The sequence below is a fragment of the Anomalospiza imberbis genome, chromosome 13 (assembly GCF_031753505.1).
Source record: "Anomalospiza imberbis isolate Cuckoo-Finch-1a 21T00152 chromosome 13, ASM3175350v1, whole genome shotgun sequence".
Taxonomy (NCBI): Eukaryota; Metazoa; Chordata; class Aves; order Passeriformes; family Viduidae; genus Anomalospiza; species Anomalospiza imberbis.
The window spans coordinates 14,237,009-14,259,557 of NC_089693.1; the positions used below are offsets into that span (position 1 = coordinate 14,237,009).

Here is a 22,549-nt window from a genome sequence, read left to right on the forward strand (position 1 = left end):
GGATTTACTGTGAAATATCCCAACAGCTCTGTTGTTGAAGGGGTGCACTGTAGGTTTCTGTTGCTTTAATTTTCTCTTAAAATTCATATTACAGAATTTAGTCTTGTCTTCAGAAACCAAGTTATTTTTAAAATACACTTCCATAATGTGTGTGTTAAAGACTGGCTGTTTCTCCTGCCTTCGAGAGGAAATGCCTAAGATGAACCTTCCAGGATTTAAGGACTGTACTATTTTTGGGTTTATGCATCAAATTTCACACATGAAGTAGTGTTAAATGATCAGACTTCTGAATTAACACTGTAAAAGGCAGCTGTGCAGTTTATCCCAACTTTACCTATTTCATCAAAGATACTGGTCTTAAAACTTGGCTGGCTGCTTCCCTGAGCATAAGGATCCTATCCCCTTCTATCTTCCGGGGCTAATGTCTGGACAGTGTGTTAAGAAACTGAGTTTCTCTTAGCTAGTAGTTGACAATGGACCAAGCTCCCTGTTTTTCACTGTTTTGGGCAGGGGAGAATCAGAAGTGTCTGTAAGGGCTGGTGGGGAACCTGAGCCTGAGGGAACTCAGGGTGGCCACTGGCCTGAGCACTGGCTGATCACTTCGCGTTGTAGGCTATACATGTTCTGTAAAGTTGCTCTTGTTTTCTCAATTTAAACATTAATACATTTCACCCAAAACGTCGTCCATAAAATAAATAAAATTAGTATATTGGAAGGCCATGTTAAAAGTAAGAGGAATTTAAATGTAGATATCAGGTCATGTTTCTTTAATGTGATGAGTTGGAAGATTTGCGAGAGAGAAGATACATTTATTCCTTTGCTCACTGAGTTGCTGATACTCCTACTAGAGAGAAATCTTGAAAACTACTCATATTTTATTTTGAGACTTTGTGTAAAGGAAGTATTTAAAGTTTTTTGATGCTTTTCCTCCCCCTGATATCCCTGCAGATGTTTTTACTAAAAAAAACTTGAGCTGTTTCTGATAATCTTCCCTTTTATGGTATCTTACATTCTTAGTCATGTCATTACCTTTCCTTACTTAATAAAAATTTCAAACTTATAGTCAAAGTCTTTTTCAAAACTAAAGTCTAATTATGCCATCAAGTATAGTTTTAAATTTTAACTTGTTTACAATTATCTAGTAAAGGACATGACTCATTAAGTGCTTTGGATTTCCAGGATATATTGCTCGCTGTTAGCTTTGCAGTATGTAATATGAACAGATATCTACCTTTAAGAGAAGTCTCAAATATTGATAATCTGCTTTTAGCATGTGTTGAGACTAGAAACCAAGCTTATCTTGCTAAAGCCTTTAGTACTATGCATCTGGAATGGTTGAAGTTTGTAAAGTAGTACTGCTAGTTTAGGTGTTATGCCATTCTTGGTGAGTGATCTAAAAGTTTTTCTGTTCTTCATAGACAGCAGAAAGTTATAAGGATAATACTTAATCATAGAGTAGTTTGCCTGTGGATTAATGGAGGATATCAGCAAGTGTTTTTATGATAAAGTACTGAAGTAATTTAATCTCTTTTATAGTAGGGTTTTTTTAAATCCAGTAAATAAAACTTAAATGTCAGATTTGGCTGAGAATTGGTTTTATGTTAATTATTAAGACTTGAGTAGATTAAAAAAACAAGAGAGAAAAAAAGATAATTTTCATTTTCTTTCCACACACAAGCCTGTCAGGTTTTTGTGTTCTGACTTTCTTAGCTTCTGGCAAGGCCAGAATTGAGAATGTCTAGTAAAATAGTTCAAAAGCAGGAACAACAATAAAAAAGCCTCAGCAACTTTTAAAGCTTAAAGAACATGAAAACTTTTTTTATTTCTCCAGAGCCGACAGTTGTGCCAACCACATCAGCTCGAGTGGAGCCGCAGGTCGTGAGTTCTGCTTCCACTTCCAGCTCCAGTACGTCTACCTCAGAGCAGGCCTCTGATGCAGCTGCCAATGTCTCCAGCAGCCAGCCCCCTGCAGCACCAGAGACCACTCCCAGTCTCCCCAGTGGCAGCACTGCTGGCACTTCAGCTGGAGGTACAGAATAAGCTTTGAGCTGTTGTGTTGCCTCCGAGTACAAGGGAGGTAGAGGAAGTTAACCAGCATTCTTTAAATTAGATGCCATGTGAACTTCTAGTATTGAACCTAACAGTAGTAAACTGAGAGGACAGGAATCTGAAAAAGACCATTGATCTCTCCATAAAGATACAGGAAATTTGCTGGAGCCTTCTGCTTGTGCCTGTTGGAATGATTTGGTTATACAGAACAAAGCACGTCCTTGCTTTTTGAGGAGGTGGAATGTAGTTCACTGAGAATTAAGCCTCTCATTTCAGAGTGTTACAGAGGTGTTATTTCAATGTGTGTTGTAAGTAAGTGAAGGATGTATCTGGATTCCTTGAGTGTATCTCCTGCTGTGGATAACCCCCTGGGAGCACATTTATACAGACCTGCATAGAGCTGTATATACAGAGAGCACTCATGACATCACTGAAACAAAGCTGCCCTGTCTGCAAGTGTGGTGAGGGACAATTAACCTGAGTGGACCACAGCTGCACAGGAATTTGAGGTCTCTGCACACTGACCACAGGAACAATTTTTTCCTCCTTTCCCTGCTGATGACGTGCCTTAAATTTGTAGAATAAGGCAAGTGTCAGTTCATGTCCTCCAGTGGTAGCAATGAGTGCTTCCACCTGAACCATTCAGTTTAGGTTCATTTAGCAGGTATAGCTAAATATTACTTTTTGTATCTAGTTTGCTTTGTTATAGTCTAGCTCTGGTTTTCAATTGGTTAAATACTTAATTGTGAGGTATGGGGTGTTTTGTTTCTGTTTAAGACACTGCTTTATAGTGATCAGATTTACTAATTTCTTTCACTTCAATATTAACTTTGTCTTCAAGATGAAATAAGAAGAGCTGCATCTAATTCAACACTGGAAACTGGCCCTCCGGCCATGCCAAGGCTACCATCGTGCTGCCCCCAGCATTCTCCTTGTGGAGGACCTTCACAGACTCATCATGCATTGGGACACCCACATACAAGCTGCTTCCAGCAGCATGGCCACCACTTCCAGCATCACCACCATCACCACCACAACCCTCACCCAGCTGTCCCACTGTCTCCTTCGTTCAGTGACTCCAGCTGCCCTGTGGAAAGGCCTCCTCCTGTGCCCGCCCCGTGTGGAGCAAGCAGCAGTTCTGGCACCAGTTACCACGAGCAGGCATGTTTAATCCTTGTGACTCACAATCACACCTTGTGACTTGGGATTTCAAGTTGTTCCAGATAGGAGAGAATAGGATAAGGATGCCGAATTATAAATTACTCTCTTGCTCTGCACCAGGCATTATAGAAGGGAACTAAAAGGGAAAATTCAGCTGTAATATACATGAATACAAAACCCTGAAATTTTATAGAAAGACATAATCCTTCAAGTAATCATTGACAGCTGACCTCTTCATGGCTGTAAGATGAGTGGCTGCATAGCAAGCCTAACATAATTACCTTGAAATATTCTGCCCATCATAGCAGTTTTGCAATGCAAATCATTGAGCTGCTTTGAGGGGGAAAAAAAAATATCAAGTCTAATGTTCTGTATATGAAAAGTATAAAAGAGTTGCTCCTCTAAAAGCATTGATTTCATGACTTTTTCAGTAATTAAATCACAGCTGTAAAACAATACAGTCACAGGAAAGAACAATACTGTGCAAAGTTACAGTATGTAGACCCATCAGTCTTACTTACCAATTGTAGAGGTTTTAGTTGAGATTTTTAGATCGTTTTGGGGGTGGTGGGGGTTTTTGGGGGGTTTTGTTTGGTTGGTTTTTACAGAATCTCATGTAAGGAAGTTATTCTCTCACCAGATCAATGAATTTAGGAATAAGAAATTTAACGATACTTAAAAAATGTTCCAGAGTCAAGCCGTACAACTTGAAAATTTGGGTCCCAATTGCTTGTGGTAGTATTTATTTTTAGTTTTTTAAAATTATGTTTGAATGTGACTTTGCTTTCAATGTCTGAAGAGTGGCTAGAAAAAAGGTGGTTTGTTTCTGCAGCAGGCATTGCCAGTAGACTTGAGCAGCAGTGGTATCAGGAGCCACGGCAGCGGCGCTTTCCACGGAACGTCGGCTTTTGACCCGTGCTGTCCTGGCTCTTCGTCGCGCACGGCGCTCTATGGGCACCAGGCAGGTGCCGGGCCCAGCCAGGCGCTGGCCATAGACGGGTACGGCTCGGGCATCGTGGCACAGCCGCAGCCGCCGCCCCAGGCCTCGCTCTCGTCCTGCCGCCACTACATGCATTCTCCCTGTGAGTACTGCTGAGCCAGGGCATGCGTTCTCCCTGTGAGCACTGCTGAGCCAGTGCATGCATTCTCCCTGTGAGTACTGCTGAGCCAGGGCATGCATTCTCCCTGTGAGCACTGCTGAGCCAGGGCATGCATTCTCCCTGTGAGCACTGCTGGTCCCAGTGCATGCATTCTCCCTGTGAGCACTGCTGAGCCAGTGCATGCGTTCTCCCTGTGAGTACTGCTGAGCCAGGGCATGCGTTCTCCCTGTGAGCACTGCTGAGCCAGTGCATGCGTTCTCCCTGTGCGTACTGCTGGCCCCAGTGCATGCGTTCTCCCTGTGAGCACTGCTGAGCCAGGGCATGCATTCTCTTTGTGAGCACTGCTGAGCCAGGGCATGCATTCTCCCTGTGAGCACTGCTGAGCCAGGGCATGCGTTCTCCCTGTGAGCACTGCTGAGCCAGTGCATGCATTCTCCCTGTGAGTACTGCTGAGCCAGTGCATGCATTCTCCCTGTGAGCACTGCTGAGCCAGTGCATGCATTCTCCCTGTGAGCACTGCTGAGCCAGTGCATGCGTTCTCCCTGTGCGTACTGCTGGCCCCAGTGCATGCATTCTCCCTGTGAGCACTGCTGAGCCAGGGCATGCATTCTCCCTGTGAGTACTGCTGAGCCAGTGCATGCATTCTCCCTGTGAGCACTGCTGAGCCAGTGCAGGGGAACACTCCAGCCTGCTCACATTGATCCTAGAGCTGGCCTTGCAAACACAGATTTAGAAAGAATTTAAACAGTTGGGGGCTTTGAACAGGACCACGGTAAAGGTGAAATATTTTCTTTATAAGTGGCCATAATAATATTGAGACTTCAAACCTGGATTTGCTATTAAAATATTTTTCATCTCCTTTCAATTCTAGCACTGGCTTTTTATTTCATTTTCCTTGGTTGGTCCCTTGTTCCATCCCCCCACTGAAATCTGCTTTAGCAGAATCATTTGTTTGGTTGTGATTTCTTTTTTATTTTATTGTCTCAATAGAATAGTGAACCCAGAATGACGGGGATTAAACTTTTAAAAATTAAACAACAAATGTAACTTAATATTGGAAGGGGATTCTGTCCTCCTACTCCTCCCTCATGAGACCCCCCCCCTGGAATAGTGCTTCAGGTTTGGGCTCCTCAGCACAAGAAGGACAGGCCTGTTGGAGTGAGTCTGTGGAGGTGAAGGTGCTCAGAGGGCTGGAGCATCTCTGCTCCAAGGACAGGCCAAGGGAATTGGAATTGTTCAATCTGGCGAAGAGAAGGCTCTCGGGAGTCCTTCTAGCACCTTCCAGTGCCTAAAGGGGCTCCAGGAGAGCTGAAGTGGGACCTTTGAGAAGGGCATGTGGCGATAGGACCAGGGGAATGGGTTTAAACTGGAAGAGAGTAGATTTAGATTGGGTTTAAGAAAGAAATTCCTCTCTGTGAGGGTGGTGAGGCTCTGGCACAACTTGTCCAGAGAAGCTGTGTTTGCCCCCTCCCTGCAAGTGTTCAGGGCCAGGCTGGACATGGCTTGGAGCAGCCTTGTCTAGTTGAAGGTGTCGCTGTCCATGGCAGGAGCTTGGAACAAGGTGATCTTTGAAGTCCTTTCCAGCCCAGACCTTTCTATGTACCTTTCCCAGTTGGTATTACACAGATTTTTTTTTTTCTTCTTTTTGCCAGTATTGGAAAACAGAATGCTTTTGGCTGCAGAAAACGCAGATTTCTTGTCGGGTATACTTCTCAAATCACTTTTTAAAAAAGTTGCATAAACACATATTCCCATGTTGCTACTGTTTAAACTGATGTAATAATACTGAAATGCCTGTGTGAAGATACTTCTTAAAAAAATTTAAGTCAAAGCCTGCAATTGACCAAATTAAAAGCACCTTATGTTTTCATTGCAGATGCTTCCTTGACCAGACCTCTTCACCATCAAGCTTCTGCATGTCCTCACTCTCATGGAAATCCTCCTCCACAGCCACAACCTCCACCTCAAGTGGATTATGTTATCCCTCATCCAGTGCATCCCTTTCATCCTTCAATCTCCTCTCATGCATCTTCTCATCCTGTTCCACCTCCACCACCAACTCATCCCTTAGCCAATGCAGCTGCTCCAATACCACAGCATCTCCCTGCAACACACCAGCCAATATCCCATCACATCCCTGCAACAGCACCTCCGGCGCAGAGGCTACATCCTCATGAAGTGATCCAGAGGATGGAGGTCCAGAGAAGAAGAATGATGCAACACCCAACGTATGTCACAAATGTACTCAGAACAATATCTAAACATAAAATTCATTTCCCTCAGGTTTGTAAAATGTTGCATGTGAATCTCAAACTGGTAATTGCATGGTTAGGAACTGTTAGTGTTGAACCATGGTAAGAGGTGTCTTTACAAATGGTCACAGTCACACGTGCATTAGGACTGACCCTGCTCCATTACATCTCTCAATAGTCTCTCCAGGTAAGGCATGATGGGGGCATGGAAGATAAGGGGAGCTTTTTTCTCTTGCCCGTTTGTCTGGATAAGAAGCAGGAATTCCTTTTCAAGCTCCACAGCCTGAAGAGTACATTGTAAACTCTGGTCAAATGTCTCTTGACAGCATGTTTTGCCTTGTTGATGCAGCTACGATTCTTTCTGTATAACCAATACTTTAAAATAAAATGAACAAATTATCATAAGGGACCATATACTGGGTTTAATTCAGATTAGATACTTGCATATCTTTATTATGCCTTTTTCTTTAGAAGAGGAGGCTGAGAATGTGATCAATGTTGCAATGTAGTTACTAAGACATGCTACTATTGTTGCTTAACTAGATTGTTGATACTAGTATCAATAAATAGCAGGTCAGTAGTAGCTTCATATTCACAGATTAGCTGAGATTGTTTTAATTCTGCAGGTAATGTGTTTAAATATCTAAGAGAATTTCACGAATGAGCTCTCTAGTTGTTGCTCCTAACTTTGTTATACAAATTTGACTCATAACTAACTTGAAACTCGTTTAGAAGTTAATGCTTAAAGAGGATTCTGCTTTAACTGCAGCTTTTGAGGCAGTTTCCAGGTTATCCAGGTTAAGTGTCTATAGGCAGTAACTGCCCACAAATGGCACATGACAGAGAAGCCAGTGGCTATGAGACAGCAAGGTAGCGTTTTAGCAGAAAATAATTCTGCTAGCTATCTTATCAGATCTGGACATTTTCCAGTAGTTTGGGGATATGAGTTGTGAATATTGGCAATTCTGCAGCTTAGTGAATTTGTATAGAAAAATGAACATGTATAGGAAATTGTAGGCAAATGTTGATAGTAAGTTCTTCCTTGACATTCTCTCTGAAGTCACCAGGCTTGGGTCAGACAGTGCCGGTTTGCTCAGTGCTATTTCTCTTCTTATAGTTTGGTTTGTAACTCTGTGGAATTGTTCTGCCCTTGGTCTTTTTTGTTACCCCTCTAATTCTCATTCAAGTTATGTGTAAAATCAATCTTATAGGTGTCTTGGCCCAGCCTCCTAGAAATCAGATTGTACTCTGACAAGCAGAAACTGGTGTAATTGCTCTGTTACTGAATATAGACTTGAGGCTGCCAGCAGGCTTGCAGTTCCTTCAGTTCTGTGCCCTGAAATCTTGAAGTGTTCTTAATGTTGTTTCATTCTTCATTTCTACAAATACCCTAAGGAATAATAGTCTAGCTTGTATCCTTCCTGTCCAACAATATAGTATCTTTTCAGGATTGGAAGTAGAGAATAGTTAAGAGCCCTCTTCTCACTGTTATGTATCAAGGTGCTGTGCATCTGTATAACATATGGGCTTTCTGTTTATTTTTTGTCTAATTACTCACCAATAAAGATTGTGGGATGAACAGCCTAGGAGTTTCACATTTATACTTTATTTCTATAATTTAAAGATGTTTCTTTTAGATTAAGACTCGGTTTAGGGAATATGAGTCTACATGATGAGGTTTCATGAAACTATGGAAATTGTTTTGCTATGTTTGTTTTGTTTCGTTTTTTAAATTAAATTGTATTATTCCAGATTTTTCTCCATAGTTACTTGATAAACTGAAAGGAGGTGAGACTACAAGTATGTTCTGCTGATAGGTCTGTTCCCATGTTAGTCTGTACCACTGCAAAAAATGAACAGTTCTCACATAATTTATGCAAGCTTGACAGATTTCTCTGGAGAGGTGTCACTTTACAGTGATTAGCATAGTTTACTGTTAAATATCTCTAGACGTGTAAATTTACAAAATGTCTGGTCTGCTTTGTCAGGTAGTTTAAGGTGGTTCTAAACCTGGAGAACATATACTGCTTTTGCTATAATCCAGGTTTTTAGGTTGAATAATAAACCATCTTTTTTGCAATGAAAGCAATGGAAAAAATCCTAATCCATTTCTTTCTGTGGTAAAGTACGTAAAGTGGAAGTAGAAAAGTAACAGAAATTGGTCAGCAGGAGTTAAGTGTTTTTTTCAAATCCATAGTTGTTCTGTACCAGCTGGCATGGATAAAAACTGTGTGCCCTGTTTACCTGAGCTGTGATGCAAACATGTTTCAAGAATAATGTCCTCTGATTAGAATATTAAGTTTCCCCTAATTACTCTTGCTAGTATAGTTTTACTAGAAATAATCTGCAGCAGAGCTGTGAATGACGCTGAATCTGAGCATGACTGTGACGTGGCCCTCCCTTTCCTACCTGCCCTTTGAGGTTAGGGTTAAACACTTTCTCAGTCTCTGTAGTCATGACTGCCAAGTGAAAGGGCAGGTCACTGTAGCTGAAGCTGGTTTGGTTTTGAATATGAAATCTGTGTTTAATTTAATTGATAACTTGTATCTAAAGTAGAAATTAAATACTGCATGGTGAGCTTCTTATTTTAAAGGCACTCGGTCTGTAACATTTTGGTTATGGGTGTTGGTTTCTTCATACTAAAAAGTATGTGAAATTAATTGTGGCTGTTTGTCGTTATAGACGTGCTCACGAGCGGCCTCCTCCACATCCTCACAGAATGCATCCTAATTATGGTCATGGGCATCACATCCATGTGCCTCAGACTATGTCTTCCCATCCTCGACAAGCTCCGGAGAGATCTGCCTGGTGAGCAGTCAGACACTGTTTGGGCCCTTGGGACTCTGGACAGGAAACCATTATGTGCTGATCACAGTGCTGATAATGCTGGCTGTGGTTTTAAAAGCTGCTGCACGCACCTGTAGTTTAAAGTTTGTAGATGTTGATATGGCTTTGAGATATTACTGGGAGTACTCAATATCTTAAATACATTTCTAGTGGTTTTTAAGGTTTTGTAGTACAGACTAGTATATTTTCTACCCTCTTTGTTTGAACTTATTTACAATTGCATCAGGCCCACTTATGACACATGCACTTATGTTCCACAACATATTAATTATTTTAAAAAATACTTTGGCCATTAGTGAAGAGGTGCATGCATGACAACTGCTGTTCCCACAGCACGTGCTGCAGGGAAGACTCCACATGGATAATATTACTGGGCTCAGGAAATGTGGAGTTGTCTAGATTTTTTTCATACTAAATCTTCACAGCTGTTTTAAAAATAACTTTTAGTTATGATAGGAAGATTCTTCAGCAAAGTTTAAATACAGCTAAAAAAAATGTTTTGAAACTGTTGTTGTAGCTGTACTATGTTGTAGGCTCTCCAAAGCAGTGGGATTGTACCCAGGAGGCAAGCTGTTCCTTTACTGTAATGCCACTTTCATTCATGTGACAGGGAACTAGGAATTGAAGCTGGTGTGACTGCAGCTACTTACCCTCCAGGGCCCTTGCATCCTCACTTGGCCCACTACCATGCACCTCCTCGACTGCATCACTTGCAAATAGGGGCTCTTCCTCTAATGGTAAGGAGATAGCTCATTTTGATTTTGTTTGTAAGGAAAATGGATGTGTGTAAATTGCTGCTAAGTGCTTAACTGAAGATATTTCACTCTCTGTCCATGTATTGCTCCCAACAAGGGAGCCTGAGCAGGCCCATTGTGTAGTAAGAGGAGACAGTATAGGGACATTAGTATTTCTAACTTCAGCTCTTGTAAAATGAAATATACTTGAATTGTCACTTGCATTGCAATGCATTGACCCTCTGCATCTGATTTTTAAAGTTTAGATTGAGTTTTGGAGTGTTAAAAGTACCAACTTCCTACCCAATGCATGAGAATTAGCACTGATTCTTTCTTTTTAAGGTGTGTATACACACAACTAGAATTCCATCTACAGATTTGATTCTTTTCAAAGAATATTTATTATTCATCAACCTAGTTCCATGTGATCAAGTATATAATTTTGTAGCATGAAGTGTTATAATCTGCAGGAAATGTGGCAGTAAGGTCACACACCCTGTTACACATAATAGTTTTTAATCTGCAGTAGAAAACCAAAACAAACCAGCATATTTTTACTCTTGTTACAGAATAGTATTTTTGAAAGAATGCTTATCGGTTTAGTTAAAATTTTTCTTAATTTTGTTTAATGAAAATTCACAGAGAAACAAATTTAGTTTGAGTATATTTAGTGTTTCTGTGTGGTCAAGCAAGAATGTTTAATCCTCTTAAAGCTAGTTAATCTAATCAAAATTGTGAGTTCATCTGTAAATGAATGCTTAAATTATAATGAAAAAAAAACCCTGCAAGTTTCATCCTTTCAAAATTCCTCTGTTAGTAGCCTGAATTGACATTTGGGGCCTGAACTGTAGATTTACAACCAAACTGTAGGAACGGTCTCCAGTCTGGTCTTGCTTTGCTTGTTCCTCACTCTTTAACTACCAGATATGATGATCCTTAAGTACCTCCCTGATAAATGAGGGTTGGTCATTCATGGGTGCTGCTGACATACTTAGGACACACTTTCTAAAGCTGTCTGTAGAATTTGGTATTTTACTGTAGCCAGTGAGATTTTTTAATGCATAACCTTCTCCTGTCCATCATCTCTTCAAATTAAGTTTTTCTGCATTCTTCAGTTAGCTGTCTGCTTTTTCAAGTGGATGAAAACTGCCTTTACATTCTTGTATTTATTTAATGTGTTGTACTGTAACAATAACATCAGCTGCTTTAGATTCCCACCTAATAGTTCAGGGAACTGTAATTGTGTTAGCAGGCAACAAGTTAAATCTGTGCCTGTTTTAGCTCATTTTTATCAGAGCTAATAAGTAATCTGTAGGATTTACTTCAATTATCACTGTGAAGTTTCTAGAAATTTAGGATTTCAGATGATCCTTATATTACATTGTGATGAGAAACTTTTAATTGTATTTTAATTTTAATTGGGGAATTCCTACAGCTAAAATGTTACGTGAGCAAGTAGTTGGGACCCCATGCTGTAGAGGAAAAGAAAGCTATGATAGAGAATATTCAGAAGTATTTCCTGAGTGTGTGATAAAATATTTTAGGGATTTATGCCTTTCTTCTTGGCAACTGCAGTTTCTAATTGGTAAAAGTGGCAGATGAAATAAGGACCTTTAAGGATCTACAGAAATTTGTGCAAGTGTTTGTGTAGGGGTATTTGATCCTTAGAACAGTAATTAATGAGGGGCTGAGTGAAACTGAAGTTTGTGTTTTGAGGCCTTGTACGCTGTGCACTGACAGCATGTTTGATCATGAGCAGAGTGCTCCAAGCAGCACTTGCTCGAGTGTTTGGGATCTGGTTGAACCTTGCTGTGCTCAGATCGAGCGCTGTGCCTTTGAAGTGGTGTAGAGTCTTAGACTAATTTAAAGTGTGTTCCCACACTAGAAGAACATGAAGGCAGGTTAGAGCTCTGCTAGAAGTTATATATACAATGAGTTCAAAGCATTACAAATGCCTTTTGATGATGACTCTACCCCTTCTATAGCAATAAAGAAAGTCACAGGTTTTCTTCTCACGTGTGTGAGGATACAGCGGATCTGTGAGCAAAACTTATTTTGAATAGAGAGCAAGTAGTCAGTGAAGTTTTTCATCAACAAACTTGACTGAATTTTAAACAAAAGTGCTGTTTTAGGCAACAGATTATTTGCATCTGCCACCTGTTTTTTTTCTTTGTAACTTTAGGAACGGGGTGGAGGAGGAGAGGCTGAACTGTGATTAGAGTCCCTCTGCAAAGTCGTTGATGTTCTAAGGAGTGCTTTCTTCAAGTACAGAGGGTACTAAATAGAGATTTCATGAGTCACATTTTTTGATGCAGATATCATAAACTGTTCTTTTTTTGAGAGGGAGCTGTCTTTAAAGTAACTGATGCAGTCACTCAGCTAGGAATTTCATTAGTATTGAATCCACTTTGGGCAATGGCTTGCAGCACAATTGGCAGTGTGGTTTTTTTATGTGGAGTACTGAAACCTCTTCCAGACTGTAAAGGACATAATGGATTATTTGAGCTTTAATGACATTAGTACTCTGTATCAGTTTCTGATATGCAGATAAGCAAATCTTCATCTACTCAGTGCTGGAATGCAGACTGCAGTTTTAATCCTCAGGGAGACAAAATGATAAAGATATGTGGGGGAAGATAATCAGTGTTCAGCAGCTTTGACAGTCCAAATAGAGGGTTGGGGAAACAAAATCTCCTTTTCTACTAGTTTGGTTGAAGAGACGTCTACCTGTTTAAGTGTTGTTTCAGGAGGAGTCCTAGATTAAAAGCAGTTAGGAAGAGCGTTCTTCATGTCTGTGTCCAAAGGTCAGGCTGCTTCCCTCCTTGATTTAATATAATTACTTTGTGACCACGGCTTAGACTTTGTGTTTGTTACTGTTTTAAGGCCACATATGTGTGGAGAATAGAGCTCTTGAATGAAATCCATTTTAGACAAATGCCCATTCTGCTCCCTGATTATTTTTAGGGAGACTCAAGATCAGTGCATGGCATAACTAATGGATCATTAGAAAAGAAGGATGCAGGACACAAAGGCTTTTTATCTGTTCCTCTGTTCTTCTCTGATACCAGTGTTTGTTGTCAGGTGCCACTTCTATTTCTGTTTACTCTGGGTTCCTTTGGCTGCTCCTTTGGCACTGTTAATGAAAGGCTTTCTGACTTGGGGTTCTAGCACTGTTTGCCACATCAGAGTGCGCAGGATGGCAGTTCCTGTAATTTATTATGGGGTATGGTGTCCCAGACTCTTGACTCCAGTTTCTTCTGCCCTTTTGAATTATGTCCTGTTGAATGTGAATTTCAGGAGTGAGGAGTGGTATAGTTTGCTAGGTATGGTGTAATAATTATCTCTGGAGTTAATGCAAGCCTTGAAAAGACTCCTTAATTTATCTGGGAACCCGCAGCTTCTTGGTCTGAGGGAGATCTTTGTATCATATTTTAAGAAAAGACAAAACCCCTAACAAACAAAAAAACCACCCCTCAAAACAACAACAAAAACCCCAAACAAACCCCCAGCAAACCTAAAGTTTCTTATGGTACCTTAAACTCTTTCAGGTGTTTCACATCTAGCTTTCAATATGCTGTGCCCTCTTTTTCTTCTGTTGGAGAGCCTTACTGTTTTGTTCCTTTACCTGTGGGTTGATTCAGAGTGTTTGAGGCTGTCTTTACACTTAGTTGTAAAAATCCTTGGGGATTTGGAGGTGTAAGCCAGTAGGTCCCAGCACATCATGGTAGTTGTGTGCTGGTCAGAATAATACTGCTCAGAGTGTAGTCATACAAGTGTTGCAGCTCTAAGAGATGCAGCTGTTCTGTACCCCAAAAGCCAACAAGTTTCTGTATAATACCTGAACACTTAAGGCTGTAACTTGATGTAGTAAGAGAAGTTCAAGATGAACTTCATGTTTGAAATAGCCTTGATTAACTGCATCAAATAGAATTGCATTTTTAAGAAAAAGCTTCTAGGTATTTTCTTACTACACACATGAATTACGGTTCTTGGTTTTTTTGTAGAATAAAAGCTATTGAAGAACACTCATTTTATGTTCCCCTAAGACACAGGTACCACTGGGTTTTATCTATGCAGCAGATGGTACTTCATTGGGTTCCTTCACCCAATGATTTTCTATGAAAATTGCAGCTTTTCCCTGTTTGTATTTGGCTTAATACATTAAATGATGAGCTTTACTTCTTTTTGTGTATTGATAGTAGCCAAGCAGTTACTTAACTGAAAAAGGCTCAGCCTGGGGATTTGTTCTAATACATATGGAATCATACTTCATGGAACCATGGAGGCTGGGGTGGACAGGATTAGTAGTACCATACAGGGCAGGAATCTCTCCACTGACTGGCAACTGAAAAGCAGAAAGACCCTGCCAAGACCGAGGGTATTTGAAGGAGAGTAGCAAGAAAGCAAGCTTTCCCTGCAGGTCAGATGTTTTAAACTGTTGAGAATGTTTGTGTTGTAAATGGTTCAGACTTGGCCTTGAATTACTGTAGTTGCTGCAGATTTTTGTGGTTGTGGAAAGTATCAATAGAAAGTGCAAAACAAGAAACAAATGATACTTCTGCAGTTCCTGGCAGACTTGTGCTGGAATTTGCAGGTCCAGAATATATCACTCTAAAGTATATATTTTAATTTGGCTGTATCCAAAAGAATGTATACAAACATTTAGTGCAGACTGGCATTGCCTTTAAGTGCTTACATTTTTCATTAGCTTTAACATTTTCCTTTTTCTTATGTTCTGTATGAAAGCTTAGTGAAAACTCACTTCTGCTTGTGTGTGAAGCTCTTCAAGAGAGCTGAAATCTTTTTTGCATTTGAAGCTTGGTAGTAACTGTCAAAGGGATTTTAGTAAGTCTGTTCTTAGTTAGGTATTATTGATAGTTCTCTGTTGCAAATCTTTTCTCCATCTTGTAGTCACAAATGTACTTAGACAAAATTTTGCTGGTTTAGCAGACTGCTTATTCTGCAGGTGTAAAAGAACTGTTTTGGTTTTCTTTTTTTTTTTTTTTTTGTTCTTAGAGGTGTTTTTTCAGAATAGCATTTTACCTGACGAGGAATGTGAGTTGTGCTCTCGGGGTATTTTCTAAAAGAGCCTGTACATAATATATGTTCAGGTAATTTTGCAGAGGTGCCATCCCCATCAGGATAATATGAAGGTCCACTTATTAGCTTGAAAATATATTGTCCCACACAACATTTCTGATGTCTTGAGTTCAGTAGTTTATTGTGTTAGGTACTGTGAACAATTTTTGGTTTTATACTGTTAAAATAAATTCTAATAGGTTTCTTAGTCTCCAGTAGCAGAATTTGTTCCATATAGAAGATCTATCCAGGTGCATGTCACTGCAGTTGGTAAACTGACTGCTGAGGCAGTTGGAACTGTAATTATGGAATTACAGCAATACATCTGTGACTTTGCACCTCTTGTAATGATGCAGTATCTGCACTATCAGATGCATTGTTTTCCAAAACACTGATTTCAAATCCTGGTCAATAAAAAAAACAAGCATTGAATATCACTTCTGAGACTTAGGTTAGTTTTTGTCAGGAGTTCCCTTTCTCTGAGTGGTGGCAATTGATTGCCAATGTTAAAATAGGCAATAAAATTTCCCAAATGATGCCAGACAGGTCTATGCCTAGTGAAGACCTGGCACAATTAATATGTTCATAGTGTGAGTGAATGACCTAGTTCTTTAAAGGCATTTTCTGTAGTCGGAAGCTGAACTATACACTTAAATGCAGAATGAATCATAAATCAGTGATTATCTGAGACAGATTTCTTACAAATCAGCATATTTTTAATCTGCTCCCCCAAAATTCCTTAGTTACAGCCACAGTTTATATTGTCAAACAGCAAGACCTATGATACCAACAGATACTGCTTACGTGGAGTGTTTCAATATGCACATGAATATGCATCTTCAGTTTCTATTACTCTGGTTTGTTAAAATTTAAGACCAGTATTGTGACTGTATTTGTGGCAGATGATGGCACTACATTGTAATTTAACAAGCATCATGTAAACTGCTTTAAAATAATCAGATTCTGCCTTTCTTTTCCAGAAAAAAAAATTATTTAGGGCAGAGGAATCTTGCCTATCCCTGTCAGCTTTTAGTTACAAGACTGGATTTGAAAACTGTAGAAAGGCAGCCTATTGGTCTCTTGTTTGGTGTGGGTAGTTTTGTCTAGGTCTGTGCTTTTCCATGATGCATTTATTGAGTTTTACACCTTTATGTGTGTTAAATTTGAAAGTGTCTGATGGAAAGAAGAGCAACATGTGAATATATGGCTTCATGAGTAGTATCTGGGGTATCTGTTTTGTGGGCAGCCTCATGAGGTGAATGTTGAACTGTCATATACAGCAGCAGAGACATTATCAGCTGATAGCACAGAAAGGAAGACGGTACTCAAGTATTTCCAAGTGAATTGCTGCTTACAGTCTTCCTGTTGGTGTGCTGTGGGATTAAGTAAACCAAATCTGCTGATCATTTTGGGTTTTTTTCACCTGTTCATTAAAGATTGCTATTGGAATGTTCCTGACAAAAAGTCAATCCCATCATTCACTCATCTTGTGGGGGTAAAAAAGGAATGCAGCAGCCCTGCAGTGGAGGTGGTTCCTGCTATATTAACTGTCCTTCAGCTCTGCCCTGTGAAAAGTGCTGGTGCTTGAAGGGCCTGTGGGATATAGCACTGGACACGTCTTTTGTTCACTGCTTATATCTCTTACTGTGCAAGGAGGTTTGGTGGATGCTTGAAAGTAGTGTTAACTGTGACTTTAGATGTGAGTCTTGAGTGTTAGTTTTTATAGGCCTCTAAATTTCAAGCATGTTTGAAGATGTTCAGCTCTTTTGAGTCAGATAAGAGTATCTGCTGCTTTTTCCAGACTGAGTTTTTTTAGCCTTGTTTCTACTGTGGTACCAAAAGCTTATATTTGAGAACCTGTAGCGAGTCCTTTTCATAACTTCATGTGTAGCTGTTAGGTGTTCTGTTTACAAAAACAGGTAGTTATTTATGGTGGTTCATATAAAATAGGTTGAGATTTTGAGACTTGGGAATTGTAATGTGGATGTGGAGAGATTACAGGAGAGGATCTAGTCTCATTTCTGTTTTGCTTCTGGTTTTGTTTAGATGTGTCAGAGTGGTGTTAGTGTTGTGCTGTCAGTTGGAATTGTATGCTCAGGCTGAGAAGTGTAAAAAGTGATTCAATGAAAGCAAAAGGCACTTAAATTTTTTAAAGTGAACAGTAAAATACTGAAACTGTTCTGAATAGGTTTAACTTAACGTCTGCTGTTTGACTAGGTACCAGACATGGCGGGCTACCCTCACATCCGTTACATTTCATCGGGATTGGATGGAACATCATTCAGAGGCCCTTTCAGGGGCAATTTTGAGGTTTGTAATAGAATAAAACTAGATATATGTCAAAATATGTCATGAGGGAATATGGGGAGGGTGTATGATAGAGCCAGTTCTATATATAGGTAGAAAAGAATCATAAAGAAAATACTCTTTACTTACAGAATGCCCTTACCATTGTGGAGTGGGACAAAAGCATATTGAAAAGTTGGTCAGGAAAAGGTGCCCTGGACAAGGCAGGTTAGGTGGCAACGACCTGACAGTACCTCTTGCTCTGCCCACCAGCCATCAGTGGGACTGAGTAGTCCCAGGACGTTCTGGGACAAGGCAGGGCTGTCTCTGAGTAACTGTGCCAGGATCCTCCAAGTGAGGCGTAAACTTGGCCATGCTAACAGTGCTGTCCTGTTGTATAGTGCAGGAATTGAAATGGAGTGAAGGAAAAAAACCAGGAGAACATAACAGGTATCAGATGCAGAGAGTTAATGACCTAGTCCACTGAAAACCTCTACAGTGACATCTCATGGTTCTAAAAAAAACTCATTGCTGGAGAAAAATAAATTAGTCATTGTATTTCAACTTAAGCAACTTTTTTTTTCTCTTCAAAGCCTTAATGACTGTTAGAAAGCAAATATTTACATAGCATGTTTTAATTGCTTTTTCCTCATTAGACACAGAAGTATGTGTGAACATACTGATAGCCATTCCTAGCTGACAAAGACTCTCATTTTTTTGTAGTAAAATAGTATTTCCCTAGAACTTAAAATACCAGACCGTGTTGTGTGGGTTTTTCTACAGAAGCCCATCACTTTTCCCACACAACATACTCTTTTTGGCTTTGCCTATATTTAAGTAAGTCGGGAAAGAAGAGTTTGTCATTCCAAGAATGAAAATGGGTTAGAATAAAATTAATACTTCCTCAGTATAGTTGAAATAATAGTTTTTACACTGTTTATTCCTTCATGATTTTTAGGAGCTGATTCACTTGGAGGAACGACTAGGCAATGTTAATCGTGGAGCAACACAGGGAACTATAGAAAGATGCACATATCCACATAAGTACAAAAAGGTGAGGATTTCTCAATTTGTGGCCTGTCTGTAATGTTTCTTTGAACTTGTAATAATGTTAACGGTTAGTTTAAGTCTGCAGAAATGTCAGCTTCAAAGAGGGCATGTTTTCTGTATCTTGAAATTTCAAGGATTGTAAACAAAGCTTACAGTGCCGCTTGTTTCACAAGGAAAATTTAAAATTAGTTCCTTAGATAAAGAGCTACTGTGATGTGATAAACAGGAGTGGTTTGATATGATTAACTTGTCCAGTAGCTATGAGTAGCCTTGTGAGTAGTGAAATAACTGCTGGTAAATGCAAATAACAGACTTCAGTGATAGCTCACAAACTAACGCCTTATGTTTGCAGTAAACAGTTCACAGTGTATATATCAATTTAACCTTTACTTTGAACACATGGGGAAGACTGGAACACCAGGAGGTTTTGAAGTGGGGTACAGAGTTTTCATAAATGAGGGTGTCTCTCAGTTGGAGTTCAGCCTATGATAAGATACAATCCCATCCACATGACGCTTTTCTTTCATACTTGATAAATAGTGACAAGACACTAGGTTGAAAGGATTTTTGTTTGCCTTTATATTAATGAAATTAAGATATTTAAACATAGACAATACATAAAAGGACTGCCTGCAGCACCATGAAATTTATATTCCAGTAGATTTCCAGATTAACAATTATATTCCAGATTAACAATAGTTAAATCTGAAATGTCCTGGGTTTTGCTCTAAGTGCTGGTTTTTGATTCATTTTGGTTCAAATCCTTTTTAATCAATATTTCATTGTTTTCAAAGAAATATGTGTTGAATATGTATCAAAAACAGATTTTACTCAGTTTGTCAATACTGTCATCTCTACTAACAAGGTAACAACTGATTGGTTCTCACAGAGGAAACTGCACTGCAAACAAGATGGGGAGGAAGGAACAGAAGAAGACACAGAGGAAAAGTGCACCATCTGTTTGTCTATATTGGAGGAAGGTGAAGATGTCAGGTAAATAACACTGAATATCAGAATATAATGTGGATGTTCTGGCTTTGGCACCATCCCTGAATCTGGTGCACTGCTTTGCAGTACTGCTTAGGTTAACAGTTACAGTTAACTACTGTCACTGAACTAATGCCATCAAGCAAGTTGAAAATACACGTCGTTCAGTCTGTATTGTCATGAGGTAGAGTGTGGGTTATTCTATCACAATCTTCCATAGTTTGTCTGCCTGTTATAATATGAGCCCAGGCTGATGTCCTGAATTAATCAGGACTGACAGTGTTTCTCTAGTAATGCTACTTAAACTTCAGCAGGTTTAAATTAGTATAAATACGGCAGAAGCCAGTTGATGCTTGACTTCATTGCCCATATCCATTTCTTTTGGAACTGGACAGAATGCATGTGCAACTGGAAAGGCTATGAAACCTGGGGGAAAACAGAAAGAGCAGACCTCAGTAGCAAAGCCCACATTGTGTTTTTTCCATGGGGTTTGTTGATATGGAAATGCTTTGTTAACACTCATGTTTTTGTGTTCTGATGACAGGCGCCTTCCGTGTATGCACCTTTTCCACCAAGTGTGTGTAGATCAGTGGTTGATTACTAACAAGAAGTGCCCCATTTGCAGAGTGGACATTGAGGCTCAGCTGCCTAGTGAAAGTTGACACTGCTTTCCAGAACTCTTGTCCTCCCTCTCACTCCCTCTCATCCTTCCTGGTACTGCAGTCAACCAAAGATGGCATGACTTACCTGCGCAGATTTGGAAGCATTGAACCCAGAGTGCTGGCTCTGCTATATGGTACAACTAATGCTAGACCTACAGTTTATGTAGAAGACAGTTGAGTTTCAGTGTATTTATAAATTTGTTTTGTTTTGTTTTACATTTTTTTCCTTTAAATTCATTACTGTATTTTTGCATGGTTCCTTGTATTGCATTTGTTTGCACATATTATGGGCTTTGTGACCCCAAACTTGCAGGCAAGATTAGCTGCTTTAGTAAGTAGAATTGTGTGGTCTCTTTTTTGGTTTGTTTTATGTAGTATCAAGCTTTGAAAGTATGATTTCACTCATTACTAACCTTGAATTCCTTAATTTAATCGATCATATATATTTTAGTTTAAATGTATAAAGATCATCTAGAAAAGGATAATATTATGTATTGAGACATTCCTTAATTAGGAAAAAATGGCTGCTGTATATTTACAAGATCAGTTATGAGTCAAATAACATCCTTAATACTGGGAACAGAATATGAATTATATTCAGTTTGACTGATACATATAGCATTCTCATCACCAGAGTTTTGTCTGATCAGATTTTTGTGTTTGTTTAAAAAATTTCAGCACAATGCAGATATATTTGAATGTCAATATTAAACATTTAGACTGCTGTTCAGATTGTATTTATCATTTTCTTCTATGTCTAGAAATTTGAACCCCTAACTTAAATATATGCTGCTGTGAAACAGCTCTTAGTGAACACTAAATGTTGATTTCAGTTAGCTGGATTGTAGATACTTGCAGACTGAAAGAATTATTAGGGACATGGAAAAAGAGCTTAGAATCTGTTTGGTCTTCTGCTAACTTAAGTTGAAGTATCTGCGCACATTGAGGGTTGGTTTTTTTGGGATTTTTTTTTTTTTTTGCTATGTTTTTTGTTTATTTGTTTGGGTTTGTGGTTTTTTTTAATATAAAACCATTCAATAAGGACTTAAAGCTGCAGGGTTTTTGTTTGGGTTTATATACGTGAATTCATAGAATTTCTAAGGATTCCAGGCTTGTCTTGGGATTTTTATTAGATTTAAAGTTAATAAAGTTAGCTAAATCCATTTGTCTCTTGTTTTTATTTTTCATTAGTAAGTTGAAAGCCTGTAAATTCCTGTAGAAACTGAGATACAAATAATGTGGTTCCCTAGTTTTTGCCTTGATCATAGATTCCCTCTTTATAAATTACCAACAGTCCATCACTGATTGAAATATTTTCTATAGTTAAGATTTGCTGCATAATATAGTATATAGAGTTAAGTTATAATGTACTAACATTTTGCCTTTGAAGGAGGTTTTAATCCATATCAGGATTCAAGTTGCTCATCACCATTCTTTCACGTCTAATCGATAATAGTTTATTTAAATGTGCTCAACATTGCAAAATGCAAGTGTGCAAAAACATTGAGACAGTATTACTGTCACTTTGGAAAAGATGTTCCTTGGGGATCATACATGAACATGTCAATTAGCTTGCATTAAGCCACCTGCTTTGTAAGTGGATTGAATAATAAATACCTTCAGTTTCTCGTCCTTGTCTTTGATCAGATTACGTGTAAAATGGTTTACAGTAAACCTAGAAGATAAACTCTTATGTTTACACTAAAAAAATCCATTTATTAATATTACCTTATCGAATTTGATGCCTGTTTCTGTATGGTTAAAGCTGCTTCCCTTTTATTTTTTTTACCTGTTAGTAGTAGCATTTGCGAGTACAGTGTCTATTGCTGGCAACAAACTTCACACCTCTGGCACTGAGGCTTTAAACAGAGAGAAATTTTATTCCAGCATGTGTGATAAATGGACCTTTTCAAGCTTAATTGCATTGCTGAAAACTGAACTTAAAACCACTTTGTGCTTGTATGATGGGGGATATGGGAGAGAGGCAACATGATTGGACTGCTTCAAAACCTGATTTGGGTTTATGCTAAAGCTTCTTGAACATTCTGGCTGTAGGAAACGGAAAGTGACTGCAAAGTTGAAGCTGCATTAATCTGTTCATTGCTAAGAATGAATAAAAGTAACTGGAAGGACTGAACAGACTTTGTGTTTTCCAGTGACTATTGAAAAGAAGTTAACTGACCACTAATGCTTGAAGACTGATGATACTCATTTCTAAAAGTCTCCAAGAAGGTACTTGAGAGATATGGGAAAAAAAAACAAACAAAAACCCACGGCCTCTGAAGTAACTGAGACCCTGGGCATGTGATAGAGTTTATTTTGGCTTCCTTACAGGACAGAGA

The 22,549-nt window shown here is 39.1% G+C and overlaps 1 protein-coding gene across 9 annotated transcripts in view; it reads left to right on the forward strand.

The window, feature by feature from the left end:
• The window catches only part of RNF111 (ring finger protein 111), a 46,713-nt gene extending 25,343 nt beyond the window's left edge, over positions 1 to 21,370 (forward strand). For 4 of the 9 annotated variants that reach the window (XM_068204066.1, XM_068204069.1, XM_068204065.1 and 1 more), the window contains exons 5-14: positions 1,832 to 2,029; positions 2,891 to 3,210; positions 4,043 to 4,292; positions 6,187 to 6,538; positions 9,245 to 9,370; positions 10,020 to 10,146; positions 17,440 to 17,532; positions 18,467 to 18,562; positions 19,424 to 19,551; positions 20,090 to 21,370. In XM_068204066.1, the coding sequence (XP_068060167.1) occupies positions 1,832 to 2,029; positions 2,891 to 3,210; positions 4,043 to 4,292; positions 6,187 to 6,538; positions 9,245 to 9,370; positions 10,020 to 10,146; positions 17,440 to 17,532; positions 18,467 to 18,562; positions 19,424 to 19,551; positions 20,090 to 20,207 (1,808 nt within the window). In that variant the 3' untranslated portion in view covers positions 20,208 to 21,370. The remainder of the gene's footprint in view (positions 1 to 1,831; positions 2,030 to 2,890; positions 3,211 to 4,042; positions 4,293 to 6,186; positions 6,539 to 9,244; positions 9,371 to 10,019; positions 10,147 to 17,439; positions 17,533 to 18,466; positions 18,563 to 19,423; positions 19,552 to 20,089) is intronic. The other 5 variants (XM_068204062.1, XM_068204063.1, XM_068204064.1 and 2 more) reach the window with 5 other exon arrangements.
• The last annotated feature ends 1,179 nt before the right edge of the window (positions 21,371 to 22,549 follow it).